General features: G+C 36.4%; 1 protein-coding gene across 1 annotated transcript in view; it reads left to right on the top strand.

Annotated features, from left to right (window-relative positions):
* LOC115218333 (organic cation transporter protein-like) overlaps positions 1–12,500 on the top strand; it is a 26,703-nt gene that overhangs the window by 14,160 nt on the left and 43 nt on the right. Inside the window, exons 6-9 of the mRNA XM_029788082.2 lie at positions 2,727–3,020; positions 7,175–7,389; positions 9,495–9,603; positions 12,334–12,500. The exon at positions 12,334–12,500 is cut by the window's right edge and continues 43 nt beyond it. Of these exons, the coding sequence (XP_029643942.2) occupies positions 2,727–3,020; positions 7,175–7,389; positions 9,495–9,603; positions 12,334–12,500 (785 nt within the window). The remainder of the gene's footprint in view (positions 1–2,726; positions 3,021–7,174; positions 7,390–9,494; positions 9,604–12,333) is intronic.

The following is a 12,500-nucleotide window of genomic DNA, read 5'->3' as shown; positions in this document are numbered from 1 at the left end:
AGAACAAGACAGTAAAAACAAATGGTGAGGGCTGTTAAGCCAAGATGATAGAAGAATTGTTTTGAACGCTAGGGTGACGAGCTTATGAGAGAAGACAGGTAGAAGCACATAAGGCGGTGAGCTGGCAGAAACGTTAGCACGCCTGGCGATATGCGTAGCCGTATTTCGTCTGCCGTTACGTTCTGTGTTCAAATTCCGCTGAGGTCGAATTTGCCTTACATCCTTTCGGGGTCGATTAAATAAGTACCAGTTACGCACTTGTGTCGATATAATCGATTTAAACCGTTTGTCTGTCCTTGCTTGTCCACTCTATGTTTAACCCCTTGTGGGTAGTAAAGAAATAGGTATAAGCACGTATTGTCATTAGGAAGGAAATGGACAAAAAGATAGATTCCTTTTCGTCACGTGTTAGCGACGAGAGAGAGTCAAGGAGGAAGAGTGAGAGAGAGAGAGAGAGAGAACAGTGAAGAGGAGAGGAGAAGAATAGGGAAGGGTGGGAGAATTAGGGTCCTTCTGTGTCTGTTCTACGTGTACATTTTTTAGTATTTCATGCATTTTTTCCTTTATTCACATACACACATTATATATATAATGGAGAAATTGTACAAAATGTAAAAGTGGATGATGAGTAAAGAACCAGCACAGTTTCGATTCCTTGTTGTTATCCGTAGATTTATTGCAGGGACTTCGTAGGGGCGGTTGGCATAACAGAATTAATACTATATATATTCTTTTATTCTTATATTTGTTTTAGTCATTTCACTGCGGCCATGCTGGAGCATCGCCTTTAGTCGAGCAAATCGACACCAGGGCTTATTCTTTGTAGGCCTAGTACTTATTCTATCGGTCTCCCTGGCCGAACTGCAAAGTGACGGGGACGGAAACACACCAGCATCGGTTCTCAAGCGATGTTGAGGGGACAAACACAGACACACAAAAATATACATACACATACATATATATACGACGGACTTCTTTCAGTTTCCGTCTACCAAATCCCCACACAAGGCTTTGGCCCGAGGCTGTAGTAGAAGACACTTGCCCAAGGTGCCACGCAGTGGGACTGAACCCAGAACAATGTGGTTGGTAAGCAAGCTACTTACTATACAGCCAATCCTGTAAATAAATAAATTTATTTATTTATTTATTTACGGAGATATACTTGCATAGCAAGTGACTAGATCTGAGATCGTGTGTAGGAACGAAAACAATTGCAGCGTGGAAGGTGTTTACAAGCCATTTAAGAAACACACAAAAACCGTTAGATTCGCTTCAACATTTAAATTTAATTTGCCAAAATATTTTCGTCGCTTTGAGACCACTACCTGTTCACTGACAAAATCTCGTGCTGCATCTCTCTATATATGGTATATATATATATATATATATATATGTTGTATGTGTAACGTAATAGTTTAGAAAAAAAACATTGGTTTCATATCTAGCGTGAACTAGACATTTCTTCAGTTTTTCTGAAAGATAAACATTCTCTGCAAAGAATGTTTTTTTTTTAACACAAGAACGCCGGTGATAGTTCAAGAAATATTCCTTGGGGTGATATAATCGACTTAACTTTTAGTCTGTTTGTTCCCCAGTGTCATTCTGATGGCATGCACTTAATAATAATAATGATAATAATAATAATAATAATAATAATACGATAATAATAAGATAGTGCTCATGGGAACTGCTCATATCCTATGCAAAATACTTTCTATGTAATCTCAAGGTTTAAAACAAACATTTTTTTTTAGACATCCACTAGTACAACACAAAAAAGAACCAAATATATGGCACACTAGGCATAACAACAACGTGAACTTCCAACCTGTTGTCTCTTGAGGTCTCTGGGTGAGACTTGGAGCCAACTTGTACAAATATAAAGCAAAAGTCAAACATATAATAATAATAATAATAATAATAATAATAATAATAATAATAATAATAATAATAATAATAATAATAATAATAATAATTAGAAGAAGAAGAAGAAGAAGAAGAAGAAGAAGAAGAAATGCCCTGATGCAGTAGAAGGCAGTGGCTCTCATGGATTCTGATCTTAACTTACTGGAGGTGTTAACATGTACCTTGTATGTATGTATGTATGTATGTATGTATGTATGTATGTATGTATGTATGTATGTATGTATGTATGTATAAGACCGATAGAATAAGTAGTGGGCTTACTAAGAATAAGTCCCGGGGTTGATTTGCTCAACTAGAGGCGGTGCTCCAGCATGGCCGCAGTCAAATGACTGAAACAAGTAAAAGAGTTAAAAGAGTTAAAAGAGTATGTATGTATATATGTATGTATGAATTTGTGTGCCTGTGTTTGTCCCTCCGCCACCGCCTTGACCATCGATGTTGGTGTGCTTACGTCCTCGTAACTTCGCGGTTTGGCAAAAGAGATCAATAAGTACTAGGCTTGCAGAGAATAAGAGTTGGGGGTCGATTTATACGACTGAAGACGGTGCTCCAGCATGGCTGCAGTCAAATTACTATAGGAAGTGAAAAAAGAAAAAGAGTGTTATTATTAGAGAAAGCAGCATCAGTAGTAGTAGTAGTAGTAGTAGTAGTAGTAGTAGTAGTAGTAGTAGTAGTAGTAGTAGTAGTAGTAGTTTATTATTTTCAGCTACACTATTTAAATTTTCTCTGTAAAATATGAAGATTATGAATTCTAAAACAACTCTTTTTTTTTTTTCATTTTTCCTTTTGAAATTCTACAGATGGTTACCAGAATCTCCTCGCTGGCTTTTGAGTAAAAAACGCTATGAAGAAGCGGAAAACATTTTTAAACGAATTGCAAAATCGAATAAGAGAGGGGTTGATGGAATGTTAAAAATTCTCCGTGAGGACGTCATTGGAAGAGAAGAAGGAACTGAATTAAATGGTAAAGCAGAGGCGCTCATTGCAAACAACCAAACGAATTCTGCAGCAAAGGCGAGAAAAACTAATACAGTTCTCGATTTACTTCGAAAACCTCGCAGTGCGATGCTTTCCATCAATATCTGGTTCTGCTGGTAAATATATATACACCCTTGTATACATTGGTACACACACACACACACACACACACACACACACACACACACTTCAGAAACGCACGCACACACGCACATACTTTGATACTTTGATAGGTTTCGGCCATTATTGGCCCAGGCCATGTCTAACTTTCATTTCAGAATTTGGGCACTATGGCCCACTCAAGTAGAGAGTTATTGTTTACAGAGACATATCCGGGTGTAGGAGGTTTATCCGGGATTTCTTGAAGGAATCTGTCCAAAGACTTCTTGAACCCTATAGTATCTGTTTCTGTTTTAATGTGTTTTTGTGTAATGTTAAAGAGAGCGGGGCTAATTGAGGTGAAATAATTGTGCCGTATTGTTGTTATGAGATGAGAGTGCGATTTTTGTTGTGGGCGGATGGCACGGGGCCCAAGCCTTGGATGTACCTTAAAGGTGATGCCAACATCATTTGGGCAATGCTGATGGAATGTTTTCCACATCATGTAGATGATGTAGCGCTCACGGCGACGCTGGAGAGAATAAAGTTTTAGCTTTTCTAGTCGACCCCAATAGTCGAGGCCTGTCATGCCATCTATTTTTTTTGTGATTGACCTTTGAGGTGCTTCAACTTTTATGATACTTTGTTTTGTGTGGGGAGACCACAGTGGACAACAGTGTTCAAGGTGGGGTCGGGCAAAAGTGGAGAAGAGGAGGATAATGGTGTGGATATCTCTCGACTGGAAAGTTCTGAGAATCCAGGAACACATTCTGCGGGCCATGTCAACTTTGGTGTTTATATGAGTGGCCCAGTTTATGTTGTCCACAATTACTCCCGAGTCTCTGATGTTGTTGGATGCCACGAGAGTTTCATGCATACAATCTTAGATATATGCATACGTACATGTATGTATGCATATATATGTATGCATATATATGTATGCATATATATATAAGTGTGTGTGTATATCTATATAGAGAGATAGATAGGTAGTATATAGATAGATAGATAGATAGATAGATAGATAGATAGTTCTTTGTATATATATTTGTGTGTGTGTGTGCGTGTGTATACATGTTTGTGTATATACTTATATAGATATATTTATATATGTTATAATATGTGTCTATGTGTATGTGTGTGTATGTATGTAAGTATGTATGTAAGTATGTATGTATGTATGTATGCATGCATGTATTATATAGTTCCCTCATCCCCCACCAATGTGGGATTGAAGTAAAATCCGTCAAAACGATAGTTGTGGGCAAAAAAGCTTCTCATATATACCATTTTCTGACCCTATCATTTATTATATATATAAACTAGCAGTATCACCCGGCGTTGTTCGGGTTTGTAAGGGAAATAACTATATAAGCATTTTTAGAGATTTAAAGTATAATAGCCATCTCAATATGGCTAACCACAAAGGGGGGTGTTACTGTAGCTTTTTACGTTCTGAGATTTAATAATAAATTTTTAGAGAGTTACTTCCCTTATATAAACCGAGCGAAAATGCATTAAAAATACGGAAAAATTATGGTAATTTTTTTTCAAAATCGTAGACTCATCGTAGACGCGCGCCAATACCCAGAAGGGCTCGATATGAATCACGACTATAAGATACCCGGTTTTGGTTAAACTGCACCGCAAAATGTGGGAGTAGTTAGGAATCTAAATCGTAGGAGACAGACACACAACTTGACTTTTATATATAAAGATATAAATGGGTGTATGTGTATAAATGAAAAATGCATGAAATACTAAAAAGTGCACACGTAGGACCCTAATTCTTCGTCAGTTATCGACCAAAATACTAACACTCAGTCTCGTACCTTTTACGATAAGATTGAGAACTTCGTGTATCGTCGGCATCCGCAAGATTTGCGTAGAATTAGGGTTCGAGTAAAGAAGACAATACAGGGTGAGGCGTACGAAAGTAAAGAAATGTAATTTGGAACGATAGACTAAGACGGGATAAATAAAGCCCTTCTGCCAAACAGTAGGATTATGGGTAAGGCCTGGGAGGAATCCTGAATGGATATGGGAAGAAGGGAGACACATGTTGACCGGCAAGCCAAGCGTCTGGGGATGAAAAGGAAGAGAGATGAGAAACAGTCACGGGTCACATATGGAGAGCAGAGAGAAATGAAGTTGAGAAAGAGAGGGGGAGCGGCAGAGGGTACAGGTAAGGAAGGAAGGAAGGAAAGAAGGAAGGAAGGAAGGAAGGAAGGAAAGAAGGGATAAAATCTATAACTGATGAAGAATTAGGGTCCTTTTGTGTCTGTTCTGCGTATATGTTTTGTAGTATTTAATGCATTTTTCATATATTGAGTAACTGAGCGTCACACAGCCCGACTTTTGTTAATAGTATATGTGTGTGTGTGTATGTGTGTATATATACATATGTATGTATATATGTATATAAATATATATATATATATATATATATATAATATATATATATATATATATATATATATATATATATATATATATATAATAATAAAATATTAGGGAATAAATCCAAACTTACAGGGAAAAATCAGATTTAGGATTGAATCCAATTTTATAGTAAAATATTATATTATATTAAATTAGAGATAAAACCACTATTAGGCAAATCATACAATCAAAAACTTAAGCCAATACATAAGATTAATTAATTTATATTATTTTAAATATATATCAAAATTATTAAAAAAAGATAATGAGTATAACACTACGATCGTTTCATGGCTGTCCAATTCGTAAAAATTCAAGTTACAGTCAATCTTCAGATGATTGAAATATTTATCTTAGCGAGGTTTAACAATGAACTTATATATATATATATATATATATATAATATATATATATATATATATATATATATATTATATATATATTATATATATTATATATATATATATATAAAATAAATATAAGAGAGTGGTCACTATATGGCTCACTCTAGCACCAGTTAATCCAAAAGGTTTCAACCACGAAAATACATGTTTCCCATGAAAGTCAGTACGATTGTTAGCTCACACGAACAGGGCAAATAAAAAATAACAAAAATACAGATTATTTTGGGACAATTGTTTCGCTATTAATGAATTAAATGTAATTTTACTTACAAAAAAATCCATTTGTAGCTCGTCAGCCAAAACTATCTGGATGAAATCCACTCAATCACACGCCAGATTTTACCATAACGATAAATACGCGTGTGGTTCAATTGATTACATCCGACGTTATAATTCAAATGCCCCAACTAACAGCGCGCCAAACTTTCACGGAAAACAAATACAGCATTTAGAAATAAATGCAGCATAATTATAATTAATTAATAAGGGTGAGAGAATTAGATACTAATTTAATAGTATATCTATTCAACACCAAGTGGCCTAGTGCTCCGAGAAACCTGGATTATTATAATATTTTATAACATATTATAATATTTTTACAAAATAAATATAAGAGAGTGGTCACTATATGGCTCACTCTAGCACCAGTTAATCCAAAAGGTTTCAACCACGAAAATACATGTTTCCCATGAAAGTCAGTACGATTGTTAGCTCACACGGACAGGGCAAATAAAAAATAACAAAAATACAGATTATTTTGGGACAATTGTTTCGCTATATATATATATATATATTATATATATATATATATATATATATATATATATACATATATAGGAAGATAGAAAAAGTCTTTTATGTTTCGAGCCTACGCTCTTCTACAGAAAGGGACACAGAAAAAAATGTATATATATATATATATATATATATATATATATATATATATATATATTTACACATATACTTATGCAACAACAATATTTAAATATTGAACATAGAGTTACCAAAGGTTTCATACTCACGAAAGCCAAAGCCTTGTGGACAGCTCGTCAGACTCTATACAAATACAAAAAAGAATAACTTTCAACGATGCGGGCGTGAGGAAACGCTCAGAAAGCGAGATTTAGATCTTAACATATAAAAGCGTTAATGAGGTCGGGTTGTCCCGAAGAAGCCTAACCAGCAAACGGGGAGATCCAGTAGACAGTGCTTGAAGTGGACATATTTAGGGAAAACATTTTTACGACTATTTAACGCGCCAGGTTTAGATGGCATGCACCGCTCTCCGACCCAATAAAAATAACCTTTTTGCTTGTTCTTTGCAGGTTTATCAACAGCGTGCTTTATTACGGAGTGACAATGAACTCGGTTGACATGGCTGGCAGTCGTTATTTAAACTTCTTTTTAATGTCATTGATCGAGCTTCCGGCCGGTATTGTCTGTAGCTATTCCTTCCATTTGTTTGGCCATCGTAAACCAATTTGTTTTTTCATGATATTCGGAGGAATCAACTGTTTAGCATCAAATTTTGTATCAAAAGGTAATTTTCGAGTTTGGCACAGGCCCATCCAAAATCGCATACATTAAAACAAAAAACATAATTAGTTACAAGCTCTGATGAAGCTCAGAGTTACCACCTGAAGACGGTGGTGGGAAATATTGAAAAAACCAATGTCGAAATACCCGACACTAATACGCGTGTTATTATACACGCCTAAAGTATGTAGATGGGGAGGGGCGGTGTTAAAGGTTTTGCATTCTAGACTTATCGATAACAACGGACAAAGGGCCCCAAGTACGGACCATATAGTCAAATATATTTATTATACTTCAGCGGTTGACATGGACTTCAAGTTAAACCTCCGTCTGCTCATATACATGCATACGAGTGTGTGTGTGTGTGTGTGTGTGCGTGTGTGTGTGTCTGTGTGTGTGTGTGTGTGTGTGTGTGTTTGTGTGCAGCAATAAATGCATAAAAACAATAAAAGATCGCACAAAATAATCCGAGCGGTTATCTATATATATAAAACAGTGATTCTGTGTGTGTGTGTATGCAAGTTCAAAGGCTTATAACTCGACTTCCACCTAACCGATTCATAACAACTGCTTCGATCAGTGTTCGGTTTTCGCATAAACTCGATCCAAAATTACCGATTTGTTTCAAAATGTCGTCCGATTTTGATCAAACTTGACATACCTATGCATTCTTATCCAAGGTTTTTCATTTCGTTATTATTTTTTTCAAATTCCGTTTCGTCTGAGTACGGGAAAACCGACTCAAAAAAATACTTTTAGGGCAGGCCATAGCGCCGGAACCATTGAGCTGATTTAAACCAAACTTGGTAAACGAATGCATTTTCACCCGACGAGTCTTAGGCCGTGGTTCATTTCATTAAATTGCGCTTTGTTTGAGCACAATTCGACAAACTCTCACATTCGAACAAAATGCCTTTCTTGAGGTAGCCCCTGATTTGTTTTTCTCAGAACACTGATCACATTCCTTCTCCGATGCATAAACAATCTCCACCATGGTGTGCACACACATTGTGACCCCACGTGGCCTCAAGATAACCACTGCCAATAACAGTAAACATCCGGCACTGAGGCTTTCCATTGCATTAAATGAGAGCGATTTCTATGTGTAGCATGAGATAGTTAAAGCAATAACAGCCCCAGCACTTCGCAAGCTACTGGTAAGGCGGTGAGCTGGCAGAAACGTTAGCACGCCGGGCGAAATGCGTAGCCGTATCTCCTCTGCCACTACGTTCTGAGTTCAAATTCCGTCGAGGTCGACTTTGCCTTTCATCCTTTCGGTGTCGATAAATTATGTACAAGTTACGCACTGGGGCCGATGTAATTGACTTAATCCGTTTGTATGTCCTCGTTTATCCCCTCTGTGTTTAACCCCTTGTGGGCAGTAAAGAAATAAATACTTACTACTTCCTTCATCCATTTCACTAGCAGTAGTAACCGGCGTTGCACGGGTCTTAATAAATTACCATGAAACTGCGGAAAAAAAAAGAATAACTGGAAAATGAGTTTGATTTTTTTCCAAATGAAGAATTCTCCTCTAATCGAAATTTTTTCTTCCATGAGAAAATGTAAATGCTACTGAGTTGCTAATTGTCAGGACGCCCTCATTTAACTTCAAACCTCTTTCAATTAATTTCGCGCTCTTTTTTCACGTCTGCATTTCTCTCTCTCTCTCTCCTCCAATCGCTTCCAAATTACTGAAACAAACCATCCTGCTCAAAATGGATTTTAGCCCGTAACAATCTTCCATATCTCAGAGCCACCACAAAATCGCTACGTAATAAAAATTCAGTCAACACTAAAAGCATTGGGTCCAGTTTACACTGAACAAATCTTTCGTTACTTGACGGTTCAGCGTTCGAATCCTATCACAGCTACATCATGAAGATGCTAACAATTTTAACCAATGGAACTCATTCTTTGGTACGTGGATGGTTTTGATATGGAAAATACAACTTTATCATATTTATAATTAAAAAACTTTATCATATTTATTAATTAACAATCGATGTGTTTCATTCTAAAGACGAGTTTATAAACTATTTAATAGGTGACTTTAAAAAAAATACCTGTCATTAGAGAATTAATCCAACTTTGATTATAATCTTGTAGATTCATCTTGGTTTCCTTTAATATTGGTTGTTCTCGGCAAGTTTGGTTGTACAGCTTCCTGGGATGGACTATATCTTTTATCAGCAGAAATATTTCCAACAATTATACGGTGAGTGTGCACCTACATGTTCCACTTTCGATAGAGAAATCCTTATAAAATTATTTATTCTAAAATTATTTATTTCATTTGTCAGGACTAAATTATTGTCAGGACTAATCACAGAATATGATTGGCATAGACTTTTCCCTGTCCTAATCGATAGAACTTCAGATTATCGATCACTAGAAGAAAGCAACTTTGAAGACAATCCACGTGGTGGGAGATCATCAACTGCGACCACTTACATAAATCACCAGCGACTGGAAGATGTAATTCGAAGTAACAAATCAGTCACGATTCGTGAGCTTGCTGCACACTTGGTCTGTGGTCGCAGTGCATCACAAAAGATAGTGGACAAACTTTGAAAGTGGATGCAAAGTGGACGCCCTGATAGCTGACACCCAATTTGAAATGGAGAAGAAGAGAAGTCTGCTTTGATCGCAGGGGATGAAATGTGAGCGTATCTTTATGATCGAGAAACGAAAGCTTCGTCCATTGAATGCCACCACAGCTCTTCTCCAAGAACTAAGAAGTTCAAAAGCAAATTTTCAGCACAGGAATCCCTGGCGATTGTTTTGGGAAAGGACAAAAAGTGCCTTTGACCCTGATTATTTGGAACATGCTTGTATCGTAAACAGCGACCGATACATTGAGATTCTCATAAAGCTTAGAGGAGCCATTAAGAGGAAGACGCCGAATAAGAATCTGGAAACGATTGACCTCTGCTATGAGAATGCGTGTCTGCATACATCTTTGGTAAGAAAACAGACAACTGGAAAACTGGGCTGGTCAGTGGTTCTCTGTCCGTCGTAATACTCGGATCGACGCTCACGGATTTCAACTTGTTTGGTTCAATGGAGGACTGTCTTTGAAGACAATCACTTGATGCGGTGAAAGCGACTCTGAAGGAGTGGGTACAACGAGTGTTCCAGTCTTGAGTGCTACAATGGCACAAAAATCTCTTGCAATGGAGACTATGGTGAGTCGTACCTTTTAATAGGGGAAGCATCACTGCAGGCATGTGTAATTTGACGGACCTTTTTCAATTAATAAAAGAGTTATATATATATATATATATATATATGGGGTTGTCCGGAAAGTTTGTGCCGATTTATAGTAGCTTACCTTTCGACTTATTTTAGAACATGTTTTGAGACCATAAAATAAGATTTGACTACACCTCCATTTAGCTCACAGTTTAAGCTATCTTTTCGTGGAAGAAGGTTTATGTTCCTATAACCTGTGTTAATTTTATAACCCTTTAAAATGGAAGATAAGAAAGCTCATTTTCGGCACTTGATGCTTTTCTTTTTCCGTAAAGGGAAAAATTCTCACAAGCAACCAAAGAAATATGCGCAGTTTACGGTGATGTTTCTTTATCCGAAAGAACTGTACGGAATTGGTTCGCAAGTTTCCGAGCTGGAGATTGTAGCCTTTTTGATAAAGAGCGATCAGGCAGACCATCCACCACAGATGATGACCAAATCAAGTCATTGATTGAGAATAACACACATTGCACAACCCGAGAATTGTCAGAAAACCTCAACCTATCGAAATCCGTCGTTCATGAGCACCTAGTAAAGCTTGGGTACACAAATCGCTATGATGTTTGGGTACCGCATGAGATGAGTGAGAACCTCTTGGATCGCATTTCCATCTGTGATTCGCTTTATAAACGGAATGAAAACGTGCCTTTTTTAAAGCAAAATGTGACTGGTGATCAAAATTGGATTATCTACCGAAATGTTCAGAGAAAGCGACATGAGCCACCCTTAGCCACCCCAAAAGCGGGTCTTCACCTTTAAAAAATCTTGCTTTGTGTTTAGTGGGATTGGAAGGGAATTCTGTACTATGAGCTTCTCTCAAGTAACCAGACAATTAATTCTGAGAAATACTGCACACAACTGAACGAGTCAAAAGCAGCAATTCAAGAGAAATGTTCAGAATTGGGCAGCAGGAAGGGTGTTGTTTTCCAACATGATAATGCAAGACTGCACGTTTCTTTGGGAAGCAGACAAAAATTGCTGCAGCTCGGCTGGGATGTGTTACCCCACCCTCCATATTCACCAGATATTGCTGCTTCGGATTTCCACTTATTCAGATCTCTACAGTCTTAATGGTAAAAATTTCAATTCCTTGGATGACGTTTTTTTTTTTTTTTTGCTATGAAACCACCTCAATTCTGGGAAGAGTGTATTTTCAAGTTAAAGGAAAGATGGAGACGCATTGTGCAACAAAATGGTTTATATTTGGTTGATTAAAAATGAAATGGCAAGTATTTATTGACCTTTTTCTTTCCTTTAAAAATCGGCACGAACTTTCCGACAACCCAAGTTATATATATATGTATGTATGTATGTATGTATGTATGTATGTATGTATGTATGTATGTATGTATCGGGGGATGTATACATATATTCATATTTTTATTTATATATATACATATATGTATATATATATATATATATATATGTATGTATATATATATATATATATATATATATATATATATTATATATATATATATATATATATATATATATATATAATATATATATATATATATATATATATATATAATATATATATATATAATATATATATAGTAAAATGCTTCATAGCAGAATATAGTCAAATGGCAACTAAATCGTGTGGTACAGACCATGTAATAAATCCATAAATAAATAGTCTTGTATTCTGAATGGAATGGAAGATAAAAATTGATTTGTTTCTTTTCAGGATCAGTTGTATGGGAATTGCATCAACGTTTTCGAGTATCGGAGCCATTAGCGCCCCTCTTATTCTTGGACTCTCTTCTTATGCATCATGGCTCCCTCTAAGCGTCTTTGGAGTGTTGGGAATAGTTTCTGGTTTACTGACATTATTGCTTCCGGAAGTGAAAGATA

This window comes from Octopus sinensis, linkage group LG13 (assembly GCF_006345805.1).
Source record: "Octopus sinensis linkage group LG13, ASM634580v1, whole genome shotgun sequence".
In the NCBI taxonomy this organism is placed as follows: domain Eukaryota; kingdom Metazoa; phylum Mollusca; class Cephalopoda; order Octopoda; family Octopodidae; genus Octopus; species Octopus sinensis.
Note: the sequence above shows the minus strand (reverse complement) of the source record. Positions and strands in the feature narration are given on the sequence as shown.